This window comes from Aulonocara sp. 'chitande type north' Nkhata Bay, linkage group LG7 (assembly GCF_057382095.1).
Source record: "Aulonocara sp. 'chitande type north' Nkhata Bay isolate Kocher_YH1m ecotype deep benthic linkage group LG7, A_spYH_male_GT1.1, whole genome shotgun sequence".
NCBI classification, from domain to species: domain Eukaryota; kingdom Metazoa; phylum Chordata; class Actinopteri; order Cichliformes; family Cichlidae; genus Aulonocara; species Aulonocara sp. 'chitande type north' Nkhata Bay.
Window position 1 is genome coordinate 58,788,378 of NC_141350.1, and position 25,808 is coordinate 58,814,185.

The 25,808-nt window shown below is 37.9% G+C and overlaps 2 protein-coding genes across 4 annotated transcripts; one reads left to right on the top strand and one right to left on the bottom strand.

Annotated features, from left to right (window-relative positions):
- Window positions 1-489: 489 nt before the first annotated feature.
- On the bottom strand, window positions 490-17,677 carry ddx56 (DEAD (Asp-Glu-Ala-Asp) box helicase 56). 2 transcript variants are annotated; one of them, XM_086301651.1, is made up of 15 exons: window positions 17,573-17,677; window positions 15,904-16,025; window positions 13,896-14,057; window positions 13,477-13,631; window positions 12,533-12,703; window positions 11,888-11,978; window positions 10,834-11,075; window positions 9,637-9,777; window positions 8,638-8,751; window positions 8,461-8,555; window positions 8,014-8,279; window positions 6,711-6,800; window positions 6,517-6,622; window positions 2,245-2,345; window positions 490-750 (listed from the first exon to the last, which is right to left on the bottom strand). In XM_086301651.1, the coding sequence occupies exons 2-15, from the start codon at window positions 15,958-15,960 to the stop codon at window positions 667-669; spliced, it is 1,875 nt and encodes a 624-aa protein (XP_086157777.1). In that variant the 5' UTR covers window positions 15,961-16,025; window positions 17,573-17,677; the 3' UTR covers window positions 490-666. The 2 variants fall into 2 exon arrangements, with proteins under 2 accessions (XP_086157777.1, XP_086157779.1); XM_086301653.1 differs by having other exon boundaries at window positions 8,014-8,087; window positions 17,573-17,671.
- On the top strand, window positions 17,024-24,236 carry dusp26 (dual specificity phosphatase 26). Of its 2 annotated transcripts, none has more exons than XM_086301654.1 (4): window positions 17,024-17,074; window positions 18,031-18,214; window positions 18,615-18,826; window positions 22,113-24,236. In XM_086301654.1, exons 1-4 carry the CDS (start codon window positions 17,044-17,046, stop codon window positions 22,316-22,318), a joined length of 633 nt encoding a protein of 210 aa, XP_086157780.1. In that variant the 5' UTR covers window positions 17,024-17,043; the 3' UTR covers window positions 22,319-24,236. The 2 variants fall into 2 exon arrangements, with proteins under 2 accessions (XP_086157780.1, XP_086157781.1); XM_086301655.1 differs by lacking the exon at window positions 17,024-17,074 and adding an exon at window positions 17,258-17,730.
- Window positions 24,237-25,808: the final 1,572 nt, after the last annotated feature.

Below are 25,808 nucleotides of genomic sequence, written 5' to 3' on the forward strand. Positions count from 1 at the left end.
TTCAATTCAGGGCTTTGTGCAGGCCAGTCATTTAATTTGGCTCATCTGGATGTAGTTCTACACCAAGGGTGATCGTTTTGGCAGGTGAAGCGACCACCCAGAAAATAACTGGTTTACAAGTTACTTATAATCCTATGGAGTATTAGATTGACCCACTCAAGATCCTTACCCTCCATGAACTTTAGAGTTTAAATAAACCATACTTTTAACCTAAAAGCATTTTCAGATCAAAATTAACAACTACTAAGGACTTAGATTCTAGGTCTAAAAGGTTAGAAACCTCAGTTTTAGCCTCTGGGCTTCTGAGTCAAATACACAGAGAAAAGAGAGAAGTCACGAGACAGACCAAATTATTGCCAAGTAACAAAGTACTAGAATTTCACTCAGGGAAACTAAAGTTTTCTAAACTTTACCAACGTTCCTTTGTTTTAGGTGTCATTTTGCAAACATCAGCATGCTAATGCTCATCGAATTACAGCACAACAGAGACACTGTTTGACAAAAAATGTATTCCAACATGTGTAATTATACAGAGCAAATGCACTGTGTATACAGTTAATTATTCAATGGATCAAATAAAACAGATATTGCTAATGAGATATAATAGACTGGTGTATGAGTGTAATAACATTTGCATCTCAAACGCATTCAGGTGTGTTCCAACGGCTATGACTGGCTCGCTTTGCCTTTTCTGTTTTTCCCTCCAGTGTACTGGAAACTCTTCAGTGGGTTCTTCCCCCGGATGTTCTTCTACCAAAACCAAAAGGGAACACATTAGCTCAGAACAAGGGGGTGATTTCATCAAACTAACTGGACATTTTTGTTTTAATATACATTTTATATTGTGAGCTTTGTAAAAGACATAAAATGGCATCTCACTAATATCAATTAGGGCTGCACGATTAATCGTTAGAAAATCGCGATCTCAATTCATACTTATGTGCGATCTCATTTCCAAATGACAACAATTTAAAAAAAAAAAAAAAAAAAAAAAAAAAAAGACGACGACGATTGTACCGCATTTTGATCCGGGACGTACTCTGCATGAAAACAAGTGCTCACTCTTCCTGCTCAACAAATGACAAGGGCGGAGCCTTATACCACGTGATACAGAAGCTGTGCCGTGTGATGCTAAAATTAGCAGGAAAAAAACAACGGAGAGCACGTCAGGGATGACGCGAAAGTGACAGGAGAAAATCCGTCTTCGTCAACCACCCAAACACCAATAACAGGAACCTTATACAGCGCTTCCCTATACACGTCGAACTCCCGCAGGCACAAAGAAATTACGGAGGCTATCACTTATCACCTGACCAAAGATTATGGCTCCCATCAACACTGTGCAAAACGAGGGATTTAGGAAAATGATCAACACCCTAGACAAACGCTACACAGTGCCGTCCCGCAACTATTTTTCTATTGTTGCACTACCTGCTCTATACACGCAGCGCCGAGCAACGGTGGAGACGGAATTTCAAGCAGTACAACAACAAAACGTGAGACATTTGTTGTTTTTATGTTTATTTATTGTTTTTATGTTCAGTCTCAACTGTTACGAAGTTGATGTGCAGTTAATAAGTGCAATAAATATTTATACTGGAAAAGAAAATCGTGAGAGAATCGTGATCTCAATTCTAAGCCAAAAAATCGTGATTCTCATTTTATGCAAAATCGTGCAGCCCTAATATCAATATAAATAAAATTGATAAAACGTGTCATCTAAGAGTGATGCTCAAAACTAGTTCATGCATTTATTACATCTAGGCTAGACTATTATAATTCATTATTATCAGATTGTGTCTTTTATCCTGCCAGCTGCAGTAGATGTCTGCCCCTCCCTGTTTCTGTTAGAGGTTTCTTCCTATTAAAAGGAAGCTCCTTCTTCCCAATGTCACCAAGTGTTTGCACACAGGGGGTCGTTCAACTGTTGGGGTTTTCTTCTGTACTATCATAGGGTGTTTGCCTTACAATATAAAATGCCTTGAAGCAACTGTTCTCATTTGGTACATTATAAGTAAAAGTGAACTGAAATTTAGAAGTAAGAAAATAGTACAAACGCTCACAACTCAAATTGCCTGATTTTGTTTAACTAAAATCTAATAGATATACAGTTTGTTTTCACAGTGAAACAGAAAATACATGACAAAAAATATGCCAAAAAGGTGAAACCTGGAACAGAATTCAAACTATTACACAGATCTGTGGCGTATCAAAGATCTGGTGTCCCTTCCAACCAAATCTCACCTTAAAACTGCTCTTGATGACTCCTCCTGGTCTCTGTATCTCTTTTCTCCGCCTTCTTCTGCTTGTCAGTGGATGTACCACGCCCTTCAGTGCCTCAGGAACTGCAGGAAAGTGAAATGAAAATGAAAAAAAATTGCATACTCAAATATACATCGATACATTGTAATTAGATCTTCCAGCACACTGATGCATCCTTATAAAATAAATTAATCCATGAAACATACTTAGGAGTAGAAAGCCACCATGCTTGCCCTTAGGGCTGCTCGATTATGGCAAAAATGATAATCACGATTATTTTCACTGAAATTGAGATCTCGATTATTTGACGATATTTATTTAACCCTTTAAGACCTACTACAGAACCAAGTCCGCCAGAGCTTATATTATTTTTTTACATGTTGTAGTGCCATTTGTGGGAGCATTTCAAGTTGCTATACAACTGTTATAGCCCATATTTTAATAATATGTATGCATTAAGTCCATAGTAACTACATTAATTGCAAAAAAGTGCAATAAACTACAAAAAAATTGAAAATCGTTTTTGGGGTTTTTTTTACATATATTTCTACTTGGAGAAATTTAAGAGGTTTATCCCTCAAAACTTTAAATACAAAAAAGTTGCAAAAAATAGTTTACAACAACAGGAAATTTATTTTGAGTGTCTTCATAGTTTTATTTTGGAGATACAGCAATTTTTATATACTGCAGGAAAAATGAAAAAACAATCCTATGATGCAAATTTGCAAAGAAAACAGCAGGTGCATCAAAATAAACTATTTCCAGCAGTGCAATTCGAGTTCTAAGCATCCCAGAAACTATTCAGAAAAGTCTAACATGACCAGTATAAGCCTATACTGGTCTTAAGGCCTTAAGGCCTACAAGTAAAAAACTACATTTTCCGCGAAAATGACGTCACTTCCGGTTTCGGCCAGGAAATGGCGGACATGCGACAGTTCGCGCTGACGTCTGTTTCACTGTGGGAAGTGTTACGAACAGCTGATCGGATCGGCAAAGCGTGTTTCTGGAATATTATGTTTTTGTTCCTGCAAGCGCTTTTTATGCAATTTTTGCAAAGCTTTATGTGGAAGGAAACCGTGACCGAGGACAAGCTGATGGCATAAGATGTAAGTACAACTCCTCCGGTTTCATATGCAAAACAAATTTTGCGCTAGCTTACACGGTTCAGGTTCTACAGGGATTTAAAAATAGTTACGCAAAACGGAGCGTGCTGCTCTGACCGGCTTTAAAGGGTTAACAATGACTTTAAAAAATAATATAAAATAGTGTGCAACACCACTGAAGTTTTTTTTAACCTCTCTTTTCAACCAAAGGCAGTCACTCTCTCCTCTCCAAATAACTTCTGCTTAGCTTTCCGAGCTTCCCTCGGGTCCTCTTAATCAGCGGTCTCCAACCTTTTTTGCACCACGGACCGGTTTATGCCCGACAATATTTTCACGGACCGGTGTTCCAGATCTACTGGCGTTTAGATCAACTGGCGTTGGTCGAACAGATGTGTGGCAAACTTGCGTTTCAGGAGCTGCTACTGACAAACCAGCAAAAAAAAAAAAACGCCAAATGTGTCATCTGTGACACTTGTGAGGTTGTCTCAAACACACTCCGTCAGTCTTGATGCTGTTGAACAACAAAATGTATAAAAATGTGGCGAGTTTACCTAGTGATATCCTCATGCGCGACGCGATCGCGAAAACAGCAAACAAGTAATACCACGGCGATGTTGTTCACAGGACAGCAAGAGTAAACGATCGGGAGACTCTTGTCGTCGTTATCCTTCCCCTCGCACGGTTTATTTCTCCGAATTCAGCGTTTTTGCTTCACAACTAAAGCGAGCAGTTTACTTTGTGCACTAACATGGACTCGAGTCAACCAGCGCCACCTCTGGCCAAGTGCCACAGCCTACAGCCAGATCAACTTGTGACACACATCTGCACCACGTTTGAATTCGTTTCATGCACAACACATTTGTACCTTTCAATTGTGTCTGTTTGTGCGTCATGCAAATAAACCTTTGAAAAGAATGAAATGACACTAATATTTCACTAGTTTTGTAACATCACGTGTCGTTAGCGTAGTCTGTCTGTGTCTTTTCTCTGCGAACAAACATGTTAGAGTTGGTTGTTATATACAGTCTGTATAAGTGTGGTTAATCTAATAAACATGTGTAAGGAGATGGCAGTTACGCTGAATGTACAGCAGTTACACAGTGATTAGTAATAAACAGTCAGACAATGACTCTGACAATCTCATTCAATCTTGCAGACTGAATGCACCTTCTGTGGAAAGTGGTACCACACAGTGTGTGTGGACTTCCCCTGTGCAGAAGGTGCAATTGAAAGGTACAAATGTGTTGTGCATGAAACGAATTCAAATGTGGTGCAGATGTGTGTCACAAGTTGATCTGGCTGTAGGCTGTGGCACTTGGCCAGAGGTGGCGCTGGTTGACCCGACTCCATGTTAGTGCACAAAGTAAACTGCACGCTGTAGTTGTGAAGCAAAAACGCTGAATTCGGAGAAATAAACCGTGCGAGGGGAACGATAACGACGACAAGAGTCTCCCGATCGTTTACTCTTGCTGTCCTGTGAACAACATCGCCGTGGTGTTACTTGTTTGCTGTTTTCGCGATCGCGTCGCGCATGAGGATATCACCAGGTAAACTCGCCACATTTTTATACATTTTGTTGTTCAACAGCATCAAGACTGACGGAGTGTGTTTGAGACAACCTCACAAGTGTCACAGATGACACATTTGGCGTTTTTTTTTGCTGGTTTGTCGGTAGCAGCTCCTGAAACGCAAGTCTGCCACACATCTGTTCGACCAACGCCAGTTGATCTAAACGCCAGTAGATCTGGAACACCGGCCTTTAAGGTGTCGCGGATAAATGAGGGAGGGGCTAATAATCGGCTCAGTCATTGAATGATCGTTGAAAGCCCAGATCGTAATCGTGATTAAAATTCGATTAATTGAGCAGCCCTACTTGCCCTGCCATCTTGAACACAGTGGCTGATTTGCCATTTTGCGTTAACTGCGTTTTATGTATGTGGACAGAGAAGGATCCACATGTGCAGTACACCAAAGGCAGAAGAGAAGAAACACGTAGGCATTTGCGTGCCACTGAGACAAATTTTAATTTGTCTGTCGACTTTCACACTCAACATATGAAGGATCATTCTTATATTTTTTTCATTTGAGAAACTGTCTCCACAAAAGAAGCAAAAATGCAAAGGGAAGAGACAACACAACAGGCATCATTATAAGACGCCATCTTTTCACCTCATTCCTCATCTGAAGTCTTTAGTCAGGCCTCTAACATACAAAAACATATGTAAACATTCTTATTTATTCCTGATATTGTTGCAAATGCTTATGGTCAACCAAATTAGACATGTGACCATCCCACCTCCGGACAGCTAACAACAAGCCAGTTAACAATAGCTGATTATATGCTAGCAATATACCAGCTAATGTTAGGTTCGAGTTTCCTAAAAAATGTACTTTCTGCTCTGATGAATAGTTTGCTCAGTCACATTATATGACAGTTTTACAAACAATGACTAACAGCAGGACAAACAGAAGCACTTACTGACAGAAAAGTTTAGATCTCTTCAGTAATTCAGTATCACTGTCATCAGACTGACTCGTGGATTTGTATCGAATTCTTTCGGCGTAAATAGATTTGACCACATATTGACAGCTGATTAACATTTTTTTGTCCTACAGCAACCATTATGGCTAGGATTATTGAACTGAATTGGGAGGCGTAAGAAAACAAAACTCAACTTGACTGAAATTTGCAATCTAGTGGTGAAATTTTACACAGTGTAACTTAAGCTCTGTAAGTTCTGAAAATATGCTACTGTAACTTAACTCCAACTTTCAGTTATCTCGCCCAATTACATTTTTCACAATAAAAAAAAATGACGTTCTGTTAATGTTAATTTCCTTCAATAAAAAATGAACTAACAGAATTTTAGAAGAAATTATCCAAATTTGAGCTAACACTATGTAAACCTAATTGTTAATGTGATGTGCTCATGGGTAATAGTTTCTTTCAGTATTGCATTTAGAGTCAAACTTTCAACAAAAAAAATGAATTATTTCACACAAATCACTCCTTACTAGCCAAGACCTACATGGCATCATGGAAGTAGAAGATCAATATTTTTTAGCATAAACAATATACATTATAAACAGGAAAAATATCTTAATGGAAAATTTTGGTTAGGGTGATATTCATATATAATCAGACACTTACTGAGATACTCAGGTACATTCTTAAGGTGAGGTTTGACAACAGCAGGATGGAGGTCTTTGTCATGCCGGAGTAGCTGCAGATCTCTGGGGTTGTCCTCAAAGTATGTCTGAGTGAGAGCACAAGCATGCAATCAAAACGTGTTCAAACACTTCTGCCTTCCTCTGTCTTTAGAAGAAAAAAAAATCATCTCTCACCTTAAGTTTTTCTGAATTGAGCAGCTCCTGTTTGATCTCTTTTAGTCTGGCCTCCTTCACTGCCTGCTTTGTCACTGAGCGCATTGCGTCCTAAAGAAAAACTAAAAATAATCAATTCCCCTTACATTACACTTAAAAAAGAAAAAAAAGGGGCTAGGACTTGGCGATAAAACGATAAAAATGGTTATCTTTCCTCGTCTTTCCATCAAAAGAAATATGAAAAATGGTCAACATAAAGTAGAACTTGAAATTTGACAGACATCACAAAAGGCACAATGAGAATAGCACTGGACCAAATCAATCATGTGCTCGAAAACTCAGCTGATGGCATTACTACACAAGACAACTGAACAGACACAGTCCAAAGGTCAAACGATGAACAACCAAGGAACTCATCACCATCTTTATTTCTAGCATTTTTCTACCCGGCTGCCTCCCATTCACGCACCTGCCTTCTGTCATGCTTCTACTGACTTTTGTTCTTCTTCTCTGTATACTTCACTCACTTAACATCACAATGTCATCTGCAAACATAGGGATTCCTGCCAACCTCATCTATTAACCGAGATTCACAAATACACAGTGCAACTGCTTCTGGCTTCTCTGACCTACTCCATCAACACATTGTATCTGTAGTGCTCTTTCTCAGCATGAAGCAATACTGCTGCTCACTAACTGTCACCTCCCTTCTTAGCCTAACTTCAACAACGGGTTCCCATACCTTCGTGATATGTCTCATCCCTACCAGTACACTTTTTCTCCATTCTTTAGCCTCACTGTCTCGCTCTCCAAGACTGTTTTAAAACAGTTTGGTCAGAAGGTCCACCGCTGTCTCTCCCACACATCTCCCTCCTTCAACTGAGCCAAAAATCTTTCCGCTCTTCATCCTCTGCCTCCTTCTCCTGCCTTTCCTTCTCTCTTGTTGCCTCCTAACATGTCTTCCCCCTTTCCCATTTCTTTTTTCAGCCAACACTAACACCCTGTTGGCCCAGAGAGGTGGTCATTGTTGAGTCAAAACTTGACCAATCGGTAGGGAAATCTTTTTTGATCAGTATGTTTGATTTGTCCAAGATTTTACACCAAATGCCCTTCCTGAAGGAACGCTCCCCATTTACAAGGGCGAAGGGACTGGCACAGAGTATACTGGCTTGTGCTGATATGAAAAACTGATTATAAGTTTGTTTGTTTTTTCCATTTGTTGTTCAGCCATAGACTTAACTAATGCCAACAATCAGCAAATGTTGAGGAATTTGCCATTTTTGGAATTAAATTGAGCTTCCAAAAGGAGGAGGAGGATACTCACCCGGCATCTGTACCTGAAGCCTTCAATCTGCTCCATTTTAAATTCATAAGGTTTGAGGGGAGAATTGGTCTCATCTAAACACAAACAGAATAAAAACAACTTACAAAAAATTATCTCACTCCATTTAAATATCATGCTACACTCTAAAAGTATTTGCACCCATCCTGATTTCATAGTTATTTTGTACATTTGTCTTCCCTTCACTTGTTGGTAGACAGCAGAATCCATACTTCCACTTTTTCGCATGTGAAGTGAACATAGCCTAACTGTGTTTAAAGTAAAATGAAAAACAACATGCTACAGTCATCAACACAGAAACAGTCATAATGATAATGATGATATTAATGCAAGTGGATCTCTCTGCAACTCCATTTTTACTTAATTTTCACATTAAAAAGTCAGTAAAAGGTGTAGGCCTAAAATTAGATCAAAACACATCTTCATTACCCCCAGTGAGAGCTTCCTCCACCTCTGACAGCAAACCAAGCTCGGTATGAGATACAAATGACAGAGCGGTGCCCGGGTTGTCTGCTCTTGCCGTTCTGCAAGAATAAAAGTGGCCATCAGAGTTTGATTTTTAGTAAAGATTATCATGTCATTTTTTTTAAAAGAAACTGTACATACCTTCCAACTCGATGAATATACGATTCCGCAGTTTTTGGGAAATCAAAGTTAATTACATTGGCAACATTTTGGAAGTCCACACCTCTTGACACTCCATACTCTTTATCTTTAGCTCTAAAGAGACAACAAAACAGTCAATACAGTGTCCAAATGCAATTTTTAATAGGCTGGTTCTATCATCCAATATCTGACGACATGGGTTACGCCACATAATGTGGGTTTTTCAATGTGGCTGCAAACACAGCTTGTTTAGAAGGTTTAAATGTATTTATTGAAATGGTAAAATCTCAACTTCAGCAATCCAACTGACCATCAAACTCTTTTTCCACTGATAAAGACCAACAACCTGAAAGCTTCCATTTATCCATCCATCCTCTCCTGCTAACCCTGATAAGGGTCGTGGAGAGACTGGAGCCTTTTGTTTGACTATATTACTGTCTGTAATATTGTTAAAGTCCTAAATTATCCCCTTTAAAGTGTTTGCACTCACAACATCATGTACAGTAAGACAGGCATGGAGAACAGTGGCAAGGCAGCCCAGGCGGAGAAATTTTGCTTTTAGACTTTGTGACTCATTTAATTTCTATATGTGAAGGAGAAAAAAAGAACTATCCAATCAGATAGGTATTTGTGGTGAATGAAAGACAGTTATAGTTTCAAGCAGTTTTAAGCACCACATCCAAAATTCAAGCACTTTTCAAACCACGAAAGGGCAATGTTAAAATTTAAGCAATTTCTAGGATTTCAAGCACCCGTACGAACCCTGGGCACCATTTCTGGTAACCAGCACCAAAAGACTTCACTATTGTCTATACTTAAGAATATAAACTGTAGTTTTACACTGTTGAGAAAGTCCAACTGGTTACTGAAACATCACATAAAATGTATTCTACTAACATTAGTTTTCCCCCTTATGGCATTTTTCCCCATCTTGTGCTGCTTCAGAATATTATCTCTCTAATATTTTTTATTTGAGTGTTAATCAATAGTCTGCCTTACTTTCCTCCCTTCTTTTGGGCCTTTTTCTTCTCTTTCCCTGCAGTCGTCTGTGGTGCAGCGGCTGTATCAGTCAGACTCTGCTCATCTGAGGCGATGATGTAGTCATAAAACCCCTGATTAAACTGGGCAATGATGTGACACCTGCAACAGAGTGATACAAAACACAAACACAGAGAGAAGAGAAAGGAATCAATAATGCACCATACATACTGGATGACTGCCTGCTACAGTATACTTTTACTATTGTGGGTGTCATGTGCCGTGTCGGGTCCAAATTAACAAGACGCTTAAAAAGAAAACAAGCAAATAAACAAAAATCTTAAAACAGATGCATTAATAGTTCAAAACTATGATACTTATATTTGTGGACAGACTATTCTGTGTAACACTACACAAGCCTCTCCAATAGTGCCTTGAAACGTGATCCTTTGTTGTTACTTTGCTGTCTAGACTGATTATTGATTACGGTAGTTTTTGTTCTTTAAGTCATCCAGCTATTTATCAACAGAGGTTCCAACCCTAACCCACAGGTAAATTTACCTTAATTTCACCAACTTAGACTGCAGTACTAACTTTTCTTCAAAACATGCAGGGCATTTTACAATGTGGCGAGTTCAAAACTGGATTTGTGCTGCTACACAGAGCTCCCCATGGCTACGGTGCAGAACAAAGACCATCAGCTGCAGTCTAAGCTAGTGGAGCTGGAGCAGCTATTGGCTGCAAAGTGCAATATTTGAAGGACTCCTTTTACTGTGCTCACAGATACTCGCATGCTTATTGAGCCCAATTCTTTTAATTTTTTTTTTTTACACAATCTTGGGATCTAAAGTCTGATCTTCAAAGCGCATGTTTCATGCAGGTTCTGATGTTAATCATTTAAGGAAATATTACAGAATCATCTGCACTGTCACATTGCGTATAAAATCAATGAAATTGACTGTCCCTCTTCACGGGAGTCATTGACCAATAAAGTTTACTGCAACAGTCTAGATGGTCACAAAGGAACTCTGGCCTTTTTAACACTTATGTTCATGTTCATCAGTCCAACATCAGGAGAAAACTCAATAATTACACTGTATATAGCCCAATGTTGTGCTCTGAATAAGGTGACTGTACACCTTCATATTTCCACACAGAACCAAGTTGAAAAAAAACCTGAAAATGTATATAACACTGTCCTGTGAATTCTCCTCTCACCTGGACTGGACCGGCAGTTCAGAATTGAGGACGCAGGCAGGAATGCCAAACTGTTCGAGAAACAGTTTGAGTCTATAGCATCTGTCCACAGTTCCCACAAACAATAACGTCTTCCCCTTAACCAGGCACAGCTTGAGCAGTGTGTACACAAGTAGAAACTTGTCCTCCTCCTCACATTTGATGCTGTACTGCTGCAGCTGGCTGCTGTCTGGGAGCTGGGATCCTTGAAGCTTCAGTATCACCTAACAAAACACCATATCCAAAATGGATGTGTGGGTCAAGACAAAACCAGAAACATCAACACATCCTGCATATCACCTCTGACTGCAGCTTAAACTTCACTCTTATTCTTCACTAAGGTTTTCGCAAGAGAATAAAGTTATGTTTTTTTGTACTCATTTACTTTGCGCAAGTCTTTAACTGCACAATGCAGAAGAGAACACTGATAATGATAATACAACAATGATCAATTCACACTGTGTGAAATTAACTCTTGGTCTCAGTCTGTACAGTATTAATTAGAAACATAGCAGGCTAAGAGTGTTTTCACAACTATGGTTCTTTTACTCTGGTCCGAATCAGGTGGCTAGTTGCTAACTTGTACTGACCTTCGCTTCTATGATGCCCCGCCACATCTCAGGTGGGAAGGTGTGTATCTCAAACTTACTAGTATTTGGGTTGAATCACGTTCATACCATAAATTTGTTAGAAACAAATTTATGGTATGAACGGTATGATTGTTTTCTTTTGTTCTCAACCCAAGTGCAATTACTGTGTTCTGTTAAATTTATATAGCCATTTGCTGTTACTGGTTGGGGGTTAAGGGAAGAAAAAATATAATAATAGTAAATCTAATAATAAATACTGAATAAATATATTCAGTAAGTGGGAGTCTCTGGGAGAAATCTGTGTTGATACCTGAGGCTGAAGGAGAAAGGCAGGGCTGATTTGACTTGACAGGAAGTAACTCAAATGTTATTAATAATGTATCTAAACATTCAATTGTATAGAAAACAATAAACCTTTGATCAAGTGAGTGTTAAGGGGACATTACAGGATTGTGCAGCAACAGCTCCTTGAGGCTCTGGACATCCTCATTAAATGTAGCAGACATCAGGAAAGACTGGTAGATATTTGGTAAATGGCTGTTTTAAAAAAAAGAAAAGAAAGAAAGATAAAAAAAAACAGTTAAATTTGACATTAAGGCTACAATAACTAACCTAAACCCAACTGAAGCCAAACTAAATGTAAACACAGGCAACTTGTGGCTGCAGGGAAGAAAAGTATGTTTGGTGGTCTTTGAAAAAGACTGATGCTCCAATCTAAAACAGATTTTTGCTTCATTTCTTTTTTTACCAAGTTTGAGATTTTAAGAACAAGAACAGAAGAAAACTATGATGTGAAAAAAGAGACTTCTTTCTTCTTTGCCTCTTACATTTAAATTAGTTTGGAAAATGGATGAGTTGAAAACATTATTAGCTCGTGTCATATTCATAAGAAGGCTATAACCTATAACACTATTACACATGTAAGTTTCATGCAACTTTCACCTAAAACAGGCTGGGAAGCTCTCATTTAAATCCCGGACGTTAAAAACAAACAAAAACACCACCTTTCTAATGCAAATTTTAAAACAAACAGCAGCAGGAGACGCTTGCATGAAGCGAGTTCCCTCTGGTGAAAATCTGTACACTCTCACCACAACAAGTTCTTCAGGTCAGACTCAAAGCCAAAAGAGAAGATTAGGTCGGCTTCGTCTACCACCAGCATCTCAAGAGAAGAACGCAGGACCAGGTTCTGTGCGTTGAGATGGGCAAGCACACGGGATGGCGTCCCCACAACTACATCCGGCTTCTCCATTAAAATGGGCCTGTCCACACATAAAAGTGATCATTTAAAATACATCTCCTCATTTGACAACACGGACTTTTTTATTAATCTATGAAGTCCACAATTACACTTTGCGGATTTAAAAATATTATATAACTGCAATACTGTGGAAAAATGCAGGCACTTGAAGTCTTTAGATTCTTATCACACAATCAGGGACTTTTGAGCTTGCTAAATGCACAACAGAACAATAAACCCAAGCAAAGCATAAAACAGGAAGGGGTAAGAGCAATTAAAATCAAAAGAACAAGGAGGACTGTTCACTAGCAAAATGATTGCAGATTTACAAAAAAAAAAAGAAATTAATTAATAAATAAAATACTAAAAAAATGACCGTACCATGAAATCAAATACAGACGTTACAGTAGCATTGTACCATGATAGATCAAATTCTACTTTACTGTATTCATTATTCCATCAGTATTGACATGATCCCAAACACCACTGGCTGAAATGCAGCTCTAAAGCATGGCGAGGCCTCCACAATGTTTTAGAGATTACTGTAGCCACACACAGCTGCACCCATCTTCTGACGTGTTCCATACATGTTGGCACTAATCAGAACCAAAGTGAGAACAAAAGTAACCTGATGACAGCAATATTGAGGTCACTGTGTTTTTTTTCTGTGGAGTACTCTTTCCGTGAAGTTAAACGATAAATAAAAACTATTCAGACCACGTGGACCAGTGTCTCCCACACAGACTTTATTTGAACAGACCGCTTCAGCTTTCTGACTGAAAGAAATGTGCTGACCTCTGTGTTGACAGATCAACCTTGCTAGAGATGTCGGCCACTCGGACGTCCCTGGAGCAGTACGCTGTTAACTGTCTCATCATAATCTGAACTTGGTGACCCAGTTCTTTGGTTGGCACCACAATCAGAGCCCTCACATCTTGCTCACGCACAGTCTAACAGGAGAAACAACAAACAGTGAATAAACAACTCTGGAGTAAAACAAATTGTCTGGAGAACAGAAAACATCATCCTAAGCAATGGGAACACCATTTTGTTTTTTCAATTTTATACACTAAACAATAAAAAACAAAAAAACAAATCTGGATAGTCACATTCTCTAAGGTGCAGAGATCATCTAAGATGAAAGTAATATCAACCTACAGTGTGTAAACTCAGCATTTGAATCTGCTTCCAAAAACATTATTGCTGTTTCTCACCTGTTTGGAAGCCAGGATGCGCTGTATGACAGGTATACCATATGAGGCAGTCTTCCCAGACCCAGTCCGGGCTCGAGCCAGAAGGTCCTTTCCATCTAAAGCCAAAGGGATTACCTTTTCTTGGATCAGAGTGGGCTTTGACCATCCCAGATCTGCGACTGCCTGAGTCAAGAATAAAAAACAAAAAAACCCAGAGGTGAAACAAATTATTATAGTGACACAGACAAATGTCAGACAAATCTCAGTTTAATATTTGGTGCAGAGCATTCACCCATGTTGACTGCTGTGCTAAATGTAAATGGAGCAGTTTTCTCATCTACTTGAGCACTCAGAGTGCTTTATACAACATGTCTCATTTACTCAATCACACAACCACTTTTTCTACACTTAAGCGCTTAAAACACACACACACACACACACACACACACACACACAAAAAACAAAACCCCAAAACAAAACAAAAAACCCACTGAAAACAGGGAGGTACAGGGCTGGACTGAAAATGAATGAAAAAGCAGCAAGCATGTCCACAAAAACAAACAAACTCTGCAAAAAAATTTCAACAAAAGGACTAGCAACACAGCAGCAGCAGTGTAACATGGAGCTGGAATTTGTTTACACACACACACACATACAGCAAAGACTCTGAGCTGGCTCCCCCAAATGCAGCCCCCTTCGAGGCCCACCCTATCCCAAGATGCTTTGCATATTGGTGAAGAAATCTTTTGAACAAAAATGACGGACAGTCGAAGTGAAGTGGTCCAGGAATAAACTTGTTACACATAAAATTTGTACATCTGCCCAACCTTATTTATTTTATCTTGTGTGTATGCATTTGTTTTTTTTTGTTCTTCATTTTGTCATTGTTCTACTACCGGTATGTGTTTTACTCTATTGTTTAGTGTCCTTGAGTGTCTTGAAAGGTGCTTTTAAATAAAAGTTATTATTATTATTTCTGTAGGATTTTATGTCCCATTTCACCTTTCTTAGTTTTTCCTTTTGATTAAAATATATAAAATATGTCCATGGGATTCTAAGTCAAAATTGTGTTTTCATTTTGCAAGTTAACAAAAATAGCAACATTTTATAAAATATCTGTTAAATGCCATGGTTGAAGTGTCCAAAGTCAAGAGAGACTAAGAAACCCACACTGCAAAGTGAGAGGTGACAGGATAGACACTTTCCACCCTTGACGATAGGCCAAGACAAATTGTGTGTGGAAGATTAGAAGGAAGAGAAGCCAGAAGCAGCCAAGAGCTGGAGAGGAGAACAGGGAGAGAACAGACAGCTGTTCTCTGTAGCTGAGGGAGAACAGCTGTCTATTAACAACAACAACAACAACAAGAATAATAATAAACACATTTAATTTGTAGTGCACCTTACATTTGCAAAACAAAAATTGGAACTAGCCCTTTTTTGTTTTACATTCTAACCGTAAAATTTTATTGCATACAATGAAACACGGATCTATAATTTTTGTAGTAGTTTTGTAGTTTCGCTGCTAAAAAAGAAGGACAAATTCAATATGGCGGACGCGCTGACGGGTCGCAGCAACGGGTGAGCCCCCTCCCTCAATGTGGCGTCTGTGTATGCATGTTTATGTCGAAATCATCATTTATGGGTTAACTGAATGCCCATTTAAGTAAATATCGTTATAACCGGATTTTGTCATACATGATAAACGGGATACTAGGAAGGCAGTTACAACCAGGAGAAAGTCAAAAACAATGTAGGGTAATCAAACTGTTATTAGCTTTTGATAAAAGTGCGAAACGGCGTCTATACTAGAAAACAGCGGACATGATTTCTATTACTTCTGTAATCCAGCATTTTTCCATGTCTAGTAATTTCACCTACGCACAACTTCATGTTTGCATAAAAACTTAACTCTGCCACCGAGCGAGCAGTTCCGACTCCCGAAGTAACTGTCGGATTTTCAAACTTCTCGGAGGATTTTATTCTCCACCTGAAAATTCACAGTTCCCCCGACAGCCTCGAAGTTTGTTACCTTTAGCAGGCGGTCGTCTAAGCCCATTTCATGGAATTGTAGCCTCTCATGAGCCATCGCTCGTCTCTCACCAAGCTCACACGTGCGTCGCAAGTTTATGACGTCATGTCGCTTTTAAGCACCTCCGAAATAAAAGAAAGAACATTTTGTAGTCAATCTCTACTTTATAACTAAAAAGTGTACTTTTTAAATATTAAACAGAGTTTTCTTGCTCTTAAAAAAGAAACTGAAGCATATTTCAAATACATAACCAAGGTTATTTATATATATATATATATATATATATATATTTTTTTTTTTTTTTTTTTTAACGTTTCTTCATTATATTTTTAAATATATATATATATATATATATATATATATATATATATATATATATATATATATATATTTAAATATATATTTAAATATATATTTACTGGTAATATATAGCTTACTGGACAAAAGATGCTGTGGATGGAGCTGTCAGGCAGGAGGAAAAGAGGAAAACCATCATGGATGTCATGAAGGACCTTTAGTATGTTAGTGTTGCAGAAGACGGTGCTTCAGATTGGATGAGATAGGCATATGATCTGGATATATTCATCTTTACGTTAAATTTCAACTCAATATTGTTTATGACCAGTAATACTATTTTCAGGTTTATATACTTTTCTATATACTCTACCGCAAGTTACCATTGTGATGTACCCTGGCAAGCAACCACCTCAATAATGAAAACTAACCTCACCAAGACCATAATATTGCTTCATAATACAGGCCTCTGATAATGTTATTTATGTTGTTATTGTCTGATGCTGGAAAGAAATCGTACTATTTCACACAATCATTCCAAATAAATTTTCATTTTCCCTATATTTTTTTTTCCGTAGAAAGCCCAAATTTAGATTTTTTTATGGTTAGATTTTTTTAAGTGGGTCTAACGTTTCTTCATTATATTTTTAAATGATTTATTAAACCAGTTATTATTAAATCAGATTTAAAACTAATTTTATTAATTGTAATTTGTAATTCATAACATATATTATTTTCTGCACATGGGTCTTCCTAAAGAAAAACTAAAACGTAATCAGTTTTATGACAGAATTTTCCATCACTCTTTATACAAGGAGAACAACACCGCACTACTCCAGCGGTGTGATGGAAAGTTCCAGAGCAGATGGACCTTGTGGTAAGACTGCTATTCATTTTTTCCTACCTTGACATTTTTAATGCTTTACCCCAATTTGACCAGCAGATGGTAGCAAACACCACAATGACTAAAATCCATTAATGTTAAATAATACCATTAAAGCCATCATTTCAGTTAGCAATAGCAACATTCGCATAAAAACTGAAAGATCCCTCTTCGATCCCAGGAGTGCTCACAAATCCTTTTGGGGTTGCGTCGGGAAATAAACGACCTTCAATTGCTTCCTTTAGTCACAATGGTGTCAAGAACTCGGTGTAAAAATCTTCCAAATCAAATATGCAGACTTACTCGCTGTGGCGACCCCTTGTGACCAATGTGACTAAAGGAGCAGCTGAAAGTCGTTTATTTCAACACAACCGACTATAAATTGCCACAGAGAAGAACTGGAGAAGCTCTTTGTACTGTGTAAGCTCACATTATTTTAAATTTCGTTAAATTTCGTTTTAAAACGGGAGCTATGTCCTCGGAGTCACGCACCTCAATGAAGACTTGTTGAGAAGACGGTGAAGATGCCCACTGAATGCAATAGCAGCTGTCTCGTCTACACAGTTATCCTCCCATAACAAATAAATTAGTCAACATGGCCGCAGAGCACCTAGCCCCACATAACTGAGACACGGAATAAAACAACACAGGTAAATACAAATATGGTATTCGCGTTTTTAAAAAACACGTAAAATTCATGATCTGCATGCTTTTGTTTGTATCCGCAACTGTAAACTAACATGCTACGAATTATTTACATAAAGCTATAGGTACATTTGTTATTAAAATGTCATATTCAAATAATAAACGTAAGGATTACAACACACGACCAGTTTATATTTTAATTTTATTCGTTTTATTCTGAACGCACGCGCGTGTGAATTTCTTTAATAATAATAATAATGATAATAATAATAAAAGACCCGTTCTTTTCATCTCTGTTTTCACAGATTTAATGGCGTTCATGTCTCGATTCTCTCGGTCCCGGAGCAGCTCCAGGTCTCCGAGCCGAAAAGACTCTGAACGTTCCTCCCCGATCCTGACCGTCTCCGAGCTAGAAAGGCTCCTTTACACGGGCAAAACGGCCTGCAACCATGCAGACGAAGTGTGGCCACGACTCTATATCGGAGACCAGTGAGTGTTTCTAACCTCTAAACGGTGGCAGAAGAAGTAAATACTCAGAGTGTCTTAATAACAGTGAATAAATACTTAAAGTATTAATTTCTTAGTAACGTATTACTTAGAAATAAAAATACCCATTACTACGAGTCAGTAATGAGCACCCAATGAGAACTAATTTTAATGAAGTAAATATTCTGGCATTCCACCATATAAGCTGAAAGTTGTTTAGTCTAAAGCAAGCGTATTTATCTAACATCTATATCTAGCTCCATCACCCAGCAGTATCTGTTTGTCTCATTCATAAGCTTAGGAGTCACATAAGAGTTACATGTCAGCATAAATCATACAAGTTATGTAGTCAAGTGAAAACAGTTTAACTGCTAGAGCTGGAAATACCTTCTCTCCTCTGCAGGGACATTGCATCAGATCGACGAGAATTGGCCAAACTTGGCATTACACATATCCTCAACTGCGCACAGACGAAGTGGCGCGGGGGAGCCGAATATTATGCTGGGATGAACATCACCTATCTTGGCATTGAGGCTCATGACTCACCAACTTTTGACATGAGTGTTAACTTCTATCCTGCTTCTGAGTTCATTCACAAAGCCCTCACCAGTGGAGGTTTGTCTGAGTCTGGGTGTGTGGGGGTCTGTGTGGGTAGATTCTCTGTTCTACTGTGTTTGATTTTAATTTTATGATCTATTAACTTTTAAATCTATGCACTCTTCCAATTGTTATTTTTTGCATGCTGTGTTTTTTGTTATTTAATTGCTTACAAGGTATCTTTGATTCTTTTGAAAGATGCCTATGAAAAATGTATTATTAATTGATAACATGAGGGAAAATTATCATTTCAAATAGCAGGTCATCTAGCAGTTAGAAGCTCTGTGTTCTGCATATCAAAAAAAGATCCCGGGGCAAGACTGAACCCCATATAACCCTGATGGCCTGATGGATAGATATTGACTAAAGTAATTTTAAGTAAAAATGAGTTATTATATTACTAGAGTAAACAAATACATTTGTTGTTTGACCTAAGACTTAAGACCTAAGACTGTTCTTTGACCTAAATGGTACATGGTAAATGGCCTGTATTTGTATAGCGCTTTTCTAGTCCCTAAGGACCCCAAAGCGCTTTACACAATCTGTCATCCACCCATTCACACACTGGTGATGGCAAGCTACATTGTAGCCACAGCCACCCTGGGGCGCACTGACAGAGGGGAGGCTGCCGGACACTGGCGCCACCGGGCCCTCTGACCACAACCAGTAGGCAACGGGTGAAGTGTCTTGCCCAAAGACCTAAGACCTAAAAAATTTTCAGACTGTAGTTTCAATTCAATTCAATTCAATTCAATTTTATTTATATAGCGCCAAATCACAACAAGAGTCGCCTCAAGGCGCTTCATAGATACAGAGAAAAACCCAACAATCATATGACCCCCTATGAGCAAGCACTTTGGCGACAGTGGGAAGGAAAAACTCCCTTTTAACAGGAAGAAACCTCCGGCAGAACCAGGCTCAGGGAGGGGCGGCCATCTGCTGCGACCGGTTGGGGTGAGAGAACCGGTCTTCTACATTTTAAATGAATCTCTTTTTGATCTAGGAAAGGTCTTATATAACTACTGGGAACGCTTAATGTAACCTTGCTTTAGCAGATTCATCATTTGTATTTGAATGGCCCTGTTTTTAGTTTATAAATTTTCCCACTACATGCTGTTGCTTCTTCAAAAACACTTAAATGTTGTGTTATATAGTTAGACTTGTGTGGCTCAACAGGTCTAAATAATGATGCAAATGTCTAATGTAGTGAAGAAGAAGAAGAAAAGAGGAATTTGGGGCACAGCCCTTGTCTTAACTGGTCATTTAGCTTTTTCTTTAAAGTATGAACAAATATTTAGTATATTGCTTTACACTGATTACATGAAACTATTTTCATTTATATAAAATATGTATAAATATTTTTAGGGTAGCTAATAGTCTTTTGTAAATCATCAATTTATCCTAGTAATTTGCACTGGGATGAGGGGAGCAACCATTTGTGTTTAATAGCAGTGATCAGGGGCACAGCTATCCTAAAACCACGCTGAAGATTGTAATATAAACAAACATCCACAAGCTCACACTCTGGTTCTGTATGTCTCTTTTGCAGACTGTATAAAAATAATGGAAGTTTGTGACATCATCCATTGATTTCTGGAATCTGGCGTAATGTTAGTTTTGTGGCCACTGGCATGTTGTTTTTGGAGCCAGAGATGGTGGGAATTCCAATTGCAGAACAAACTGACCATTTTAAGCAAAACATTTTGACCTAACATTTTGTAATCTTATGGAATTATTTATGTCAAAAATTCCACGCAGGAAAAAACGTAATCTAGAATTAAATTCCTCTGCATAAATTCAACAACCTGTGCATGCAGAACTTTGATTCACACTCTCACTCTTGCTCCTGCAAATGAACTGAATTTTGACTGTTTGGAGCAGAGCCCAAAGGAAGAGGGGTTCTAATGTGATTGGTCACTTTTAATGGACATTTCAGGTTACTGCATTAAAGCAAGGTGGCGCCATGATCAGCGTTGTTTTGAACCGTATTTGTGTACAATTTGGAAACTAAATTTGGAAGCCTCTCCAGTGCTTATGTTGCTGCCAAATGGTCACTCAGTGAAACACAGCTGTACACCTCTGGCTGCAGAGTTCCACTCACTGCGGGTTCAGGTTCCAGTATTATAGGTCATCTAGATAAAGTTACACGTCCGCTGAGCAGTGGACAGAGAGGAGTATGTGACAGACTGTCTTTTTACAATATATGACAACAATAAGTAGCTCATTTGTCTGATCTGAACAGTTCAGGTTGTTTCTATCATTTTACGTAAATCATCTTATGTAAATCTGGTGGTACTTAGATCTGTGTTTACTAGTAAAGTATTCTTCACTGTTTTGATAAACAGTGAACAAATGCTCTGATCAAATGCTGATTATCAGCATTTTACAGCTTTGGAAGAAGTGTCCTAAATCTGCTACTTATATAAAAGTAATACAATAGTGTATGTATATTCAGTAAAAGTAACATTTTACTGAAATAAAAGTATAAATGTGCTGCAATAAAATCTACTTGAATCTCTATAAAAGTATTTACTCATTAAAGTCTCCACCCGAGCTGGAACAAATTCACTGTAGCTAAAACACACCATAACTTATTATTTATTTTGCCTGTTTATAGTTTGAATAAATTACAAAATCACTATGAAAGATTTGATATGTGTGCTGCACATCAATAATTTGTTGTCTTCAGGATTTGTTGACTTTTTGAAAGTTAAGTTTGCCATTTTAACTATAGCTGTAATTTCCACTGTACATGGGTGGATGTATTGATTTATCACTGGCTTCACTCTAATACAGAAAAAAATGCAAAACCTGAAACTCATCCAGTCATGATACGTGCAGTTACATGTGTTGCTGAAGGCTGAGCAACTTTTTATTGGCGAATGAAATGTCTGTATTTTGGCCAAAGTTATAATTGCTGGATCACAATGCACACTTACTTTCCTGAGCCTCGTTATGTTTGTTTGTTTGTTTGTACAAGATATTGATATTGTACAAGACTAATGGAACAGGAGTGCTGAGGCTTCAGAGCTCGCCTTAGAATCCTCCAGTTTTAAAGATTCATGTAATCCAGTGGCAGTTGTTGATATTTCCACTGCTACACAGCAAACAATAACTGTTGACAAACTTCATTTTTCAAATAGTAAAAAAATGCATTTTAAAACAATGCTGATGTTTCTGCCACAGTGGATACAAAGCAAACAGTTTTGTGTATGTGCTGGGTTCTTTGTGTGCATGGCTACTGAGTTCTATGCAGGTTGTTTAATTTGCGTGGACTTGTGATTATGTTTTTTGGTATGTGCAGGTAAGGTTCTGGTCCACTGTACTGTGGGAGTGAGCCGCTCAGCTACTCTGGTGCTAGCCTACTTGATGATCAGACAAAATCTGACGCTTGTGGAGGCCATCAAGACAGTAAAAGACCACAGAGGTGTCATCCCTAACCGAGGTTTCCTCCGCCAGCTGAATGGCCTGGACAGCATCCTGAGAGAGAGCCGAAAGACATCACCATAGAGCTGAAAATACTGTCAAGACACACTCCACCTGAGGTAGCAGCCCATTACACTGGGAGATATTCTGGGACCAAACTAGGAGCAACCTGTGAATTTCTGACTTTGCATCTCTGAATGGTAGCCAGTGATACCACAGATCAAGTGATGCCATTATTTTCATAGTCAATTTGCTCAGTTTGTTTAATCTTTGTAGTTCTGTAGACTCTGAAACAGCAGCACCAAATAATTTTATATTCCTTAAGATCAAAGTTTACTGGTACATTAAGATTCTAAAAAATTAGAAACTTTTATTAATAATTCCACTATTTCCTTCAAAGTGTTTTTTTCAATTTGTAACTGACCTCTGCCTTTCAGATTCATTCACACACATAATGGTAGAAATTTTACAGCAACATCAGTTGACCTATGTAAGTTAAGTAGTAAAACCTTACCTTTGACGTATAGGATTCAAAAGTTGACTGCGAGTCCAAAATTGAGGAAACTGCTGCACGGGGTTTGAGTCAGATGTGAAACAGGAGTTTGGTGTGTAACCTCTGAATTATGTTAATTTAGGCTATGTCCACACTAGCCCGGATAGATTTGAAAACGGCGTTTTCGTCTGAAATGTGCGTCCACATTGAAACGGCCAAAAACGCTTACGTTCCAGTCCTGCGCATGCGCAAAAGTGGGTGAGAATTAAAGAATTTGACGAAAAGCTATCTGGAGCATGCACAAACTGATATTAATCTTTTTTAGGGCTGTCAAAATTGAGAGCAATCAAAACAACTGCTGTATAATGCCCTCCACTATCTTTGTTTAATTGGTCACATGAATGCATCACAGGACAAAAATGCATCATCGTTTTAGAAAGTCTGCGTTTTCGAGTGTGCACACTGCGACGGGACAGCTCCGTTTTGAAATATATGCATTTTCGAGAGCGTTTTCAAAACGCTGCGTTTTTCCTTGGGGAAAATGCCATCTCAGTGTGGACGGGAGAGAAAACTATGCGTTTTCAAAAGAAAACACATTAGTGTGGACGTAGCCTTAACTTAGCTTCTATTTATTGATCTGAGATCTAGTTTCGATGCTCGGTAAACAATTTTTGCACAATTATGGCTGACAAGGGGAAAACACCTACGTTAAAAGTATAAAGGACTAGAAACAATCATTCTTATGGTTGACAAGTGCTAACATGTTTATTCATGGTACCATGTTTGCAGTTATCTTGCCAGCCACAGATGTCCACAAAATTTATGCCAAAAGCTTTTACAGGATTCATCTACACATGTTTTTGGACGCTTCTGCAGTTTCGAACTCATATCCATTGTTTTTCTTTTTAGTCAAGCTTGTAGAGAACACGTCTAACAGAGATTCCTGTCTGACTTTTTTAAATTTCAGAAGAAAATAGTCAACCTGAGGCAGGTTATCGCCAACCTGATTAACATATCTGGGGTCTGAACCCAGCAAAGAGTCACAAAATAACCCCAGCAGATACTGTGATATTGAATAGGATGTTAATCTTTTTTGTTATCTAGTCTTTGTAGAGAAATAGTTCCACATATGAGTTGTGCCAAGGTTGCAGATGTGAGTTTACTGTTGTCTTGACATACTTTCTGAGTGTTGTCTGACTTTCTAGCAAGAGAAAGTATGTGTTCAAGAATGGTTTTATATCAGTATTTTAATGATTACAACAAAATGAAATAAACAAAACTGCCTCAACCCAGAGAGAAGTAACAATATCAAAAAACTTCAGCTGCTTAGTTTGAGCTAACCAACCACACACTGAACTATACACTGAACTACTCAGATCACAAGGTTTATAATGCTGTTTATTGGTCCTGGTAGTCCAGAAACGTTAGGTTTATAACGTTTTGTGTGAATTCCCTCTCAGTTGTTAAAATGAGAGGGAATTTACACAAAGGTAACACAAAGGTACTTGGCTGTAACTGCATTACAAAATATATTTTTAAATAGATAAGAAAAGTGAAAGGTGCGAGTGATATTACAAAAATCAAATCATTAAGCCTAAAATTCAAACAGGCATTGTTGTTTAAAATAGTTGTATAGATTTGCAAGTCTTAAAGATTTGTGAATCCACTTCATGCCTGAAATTAAACTGGCAGATGTTTTAAAGTGGTTAATGAAGTTATGAGGTCCTTTGCAGAAAGGAAAGGTATTTTACTATGATCAAAAATTATAATATGTAAAAGTAGAATAGAATCGTATATTAAAATAAACCTCAGCCTGTTAAAAAAAACATGATGAAAATTGGCAGAAGAAAATTGTTTGTGCTAGGAAATTTAAATGTTTGTGTGACAGCAACATTAGGCCCTGTGTGATACTCCATATCAATTTAATGTATTCCCTCATCATGTTGAAAGTAATTTCTTTAAATGTTCCACAACTTTAGCCCGAATCTTATGGATAAAATACACGGGTCACTGTTATGATTCAGGAGTGTCAGTAATTAAAAACTGATCACAACTGACCCTAAGCAGACACGTTCCTTGTTGTATTTTCTAGTTAATATAGAGCGTAAATAAGTTATATCAACCCCCAAAAATGTTCTTTGTGATTTTTTCCCCCGTGGTTCCAGTCACTTTTACATTTGTGAAGTGCCCTATAACCCGGGTCTAATCCAGCAAAGTTATGTAGCTTATAGAATTCCAGCGTAATTACAGCATATATAATGTAATTATTTGTTTGTGAACACAAAAGCAAATGCACCAATTGCAATTTGGTTGTTTGCTTCCAAGTTCCTTTTTTTGCTGATTCAGATTTTTTTTTCTAAAAACTATAACTTACAGCATATACAAACAAACTTTTCAACTTTTCTCAAAGTAAAATATTATTTTCATACTAAAAGAAATAATTAAACTTCCTAAATCCCCCAAATTGCATTAAATAACAGGATCTTCTCTTTTTTAAACAGTGAAAAGAGGTACAAATAATTAACAGAAATGAGTTGGTATATACCCACTGTTATCTGACATATCTTAACTTACCAAAAGTAAGCAGGTGGATTTATATAACAAAACAAATATCAGGTAGTTGCATTATTTCCAGTATGTTTATAAATTTACCAGATAAAATTATGCTGACCTCTCTTTCTTTAACATTTTTTTTAATTTTCATAATTTTTCTTGTAACTGTTTTTTTTTTTCAGAGCAGCTTCTGGTTGGCTCTGAGCTCTGAATAGCGTAAGGCTGTTCCAAGTAGATGGTCCCTGGCCAAGCCATTGTTGCATCTTTAATTAATTAGTTGCTTACAATTTGGTGTTGTGTAAGTAAACCTTTTTATGGGGTAATTTATCAAAATAAATTCGTGCTCTCTAAGTATCTCCCAGTCCAGTGTATCACCTTAACTTTACAGTGACTGTTAGCTGTCCAGAGTACTACTCGAAGTGAAGATGTAGTATGCTAGCTCAAGAAGCATTTTGAGTAGACATGCAGTGAGAGACAATACCACAGATGTGCCGTTGCAAAAGCTACCAACTGCCTGGATAACATACA

Coding starts and splice junctions, on each gene's coding strand:
- ddx56 (XM_086301651.1), bottom strand. CDS start 15,960: ATGGCTCATGAGAGGCTACAATTCCATGAAATGGGCTTAGACGACCGC. Junction 8,280..8,460: donor GGAGGAAGCTCTCACTGGGG/GTAATGAAGATG, acceptor CTTTAAACACAG/TTAGGCTATGTTCACTTCAC. Junction 2,346..6,516: donor GAATGTACCTGAGTATCTCA/GTAAGTGTCTGA, acceptor ACTTTCCTGCAG/TTCCTGAGGCACTGAAGGGC.
- dusp26 (XM_086301654.1), top strand. CDS start 17,044: ATGGAAAGTTCCAGAGCAGATGGACCTTGTG. Junction 17,075..18,030: donor CAGAGCAGATGGACCTTGTG/GTAAGACTGCTA, acceptor CTGTTTTCACAG/ATTTAATGGCGTTCATGTCT. Junction 18,827..22,112: donor CAAAGCCCTCACCAGTGGAG/GTTTGTCTGAGT, acceptor TGGTATGTGCAG/GTAAGGTTCTGGTCCACTGT.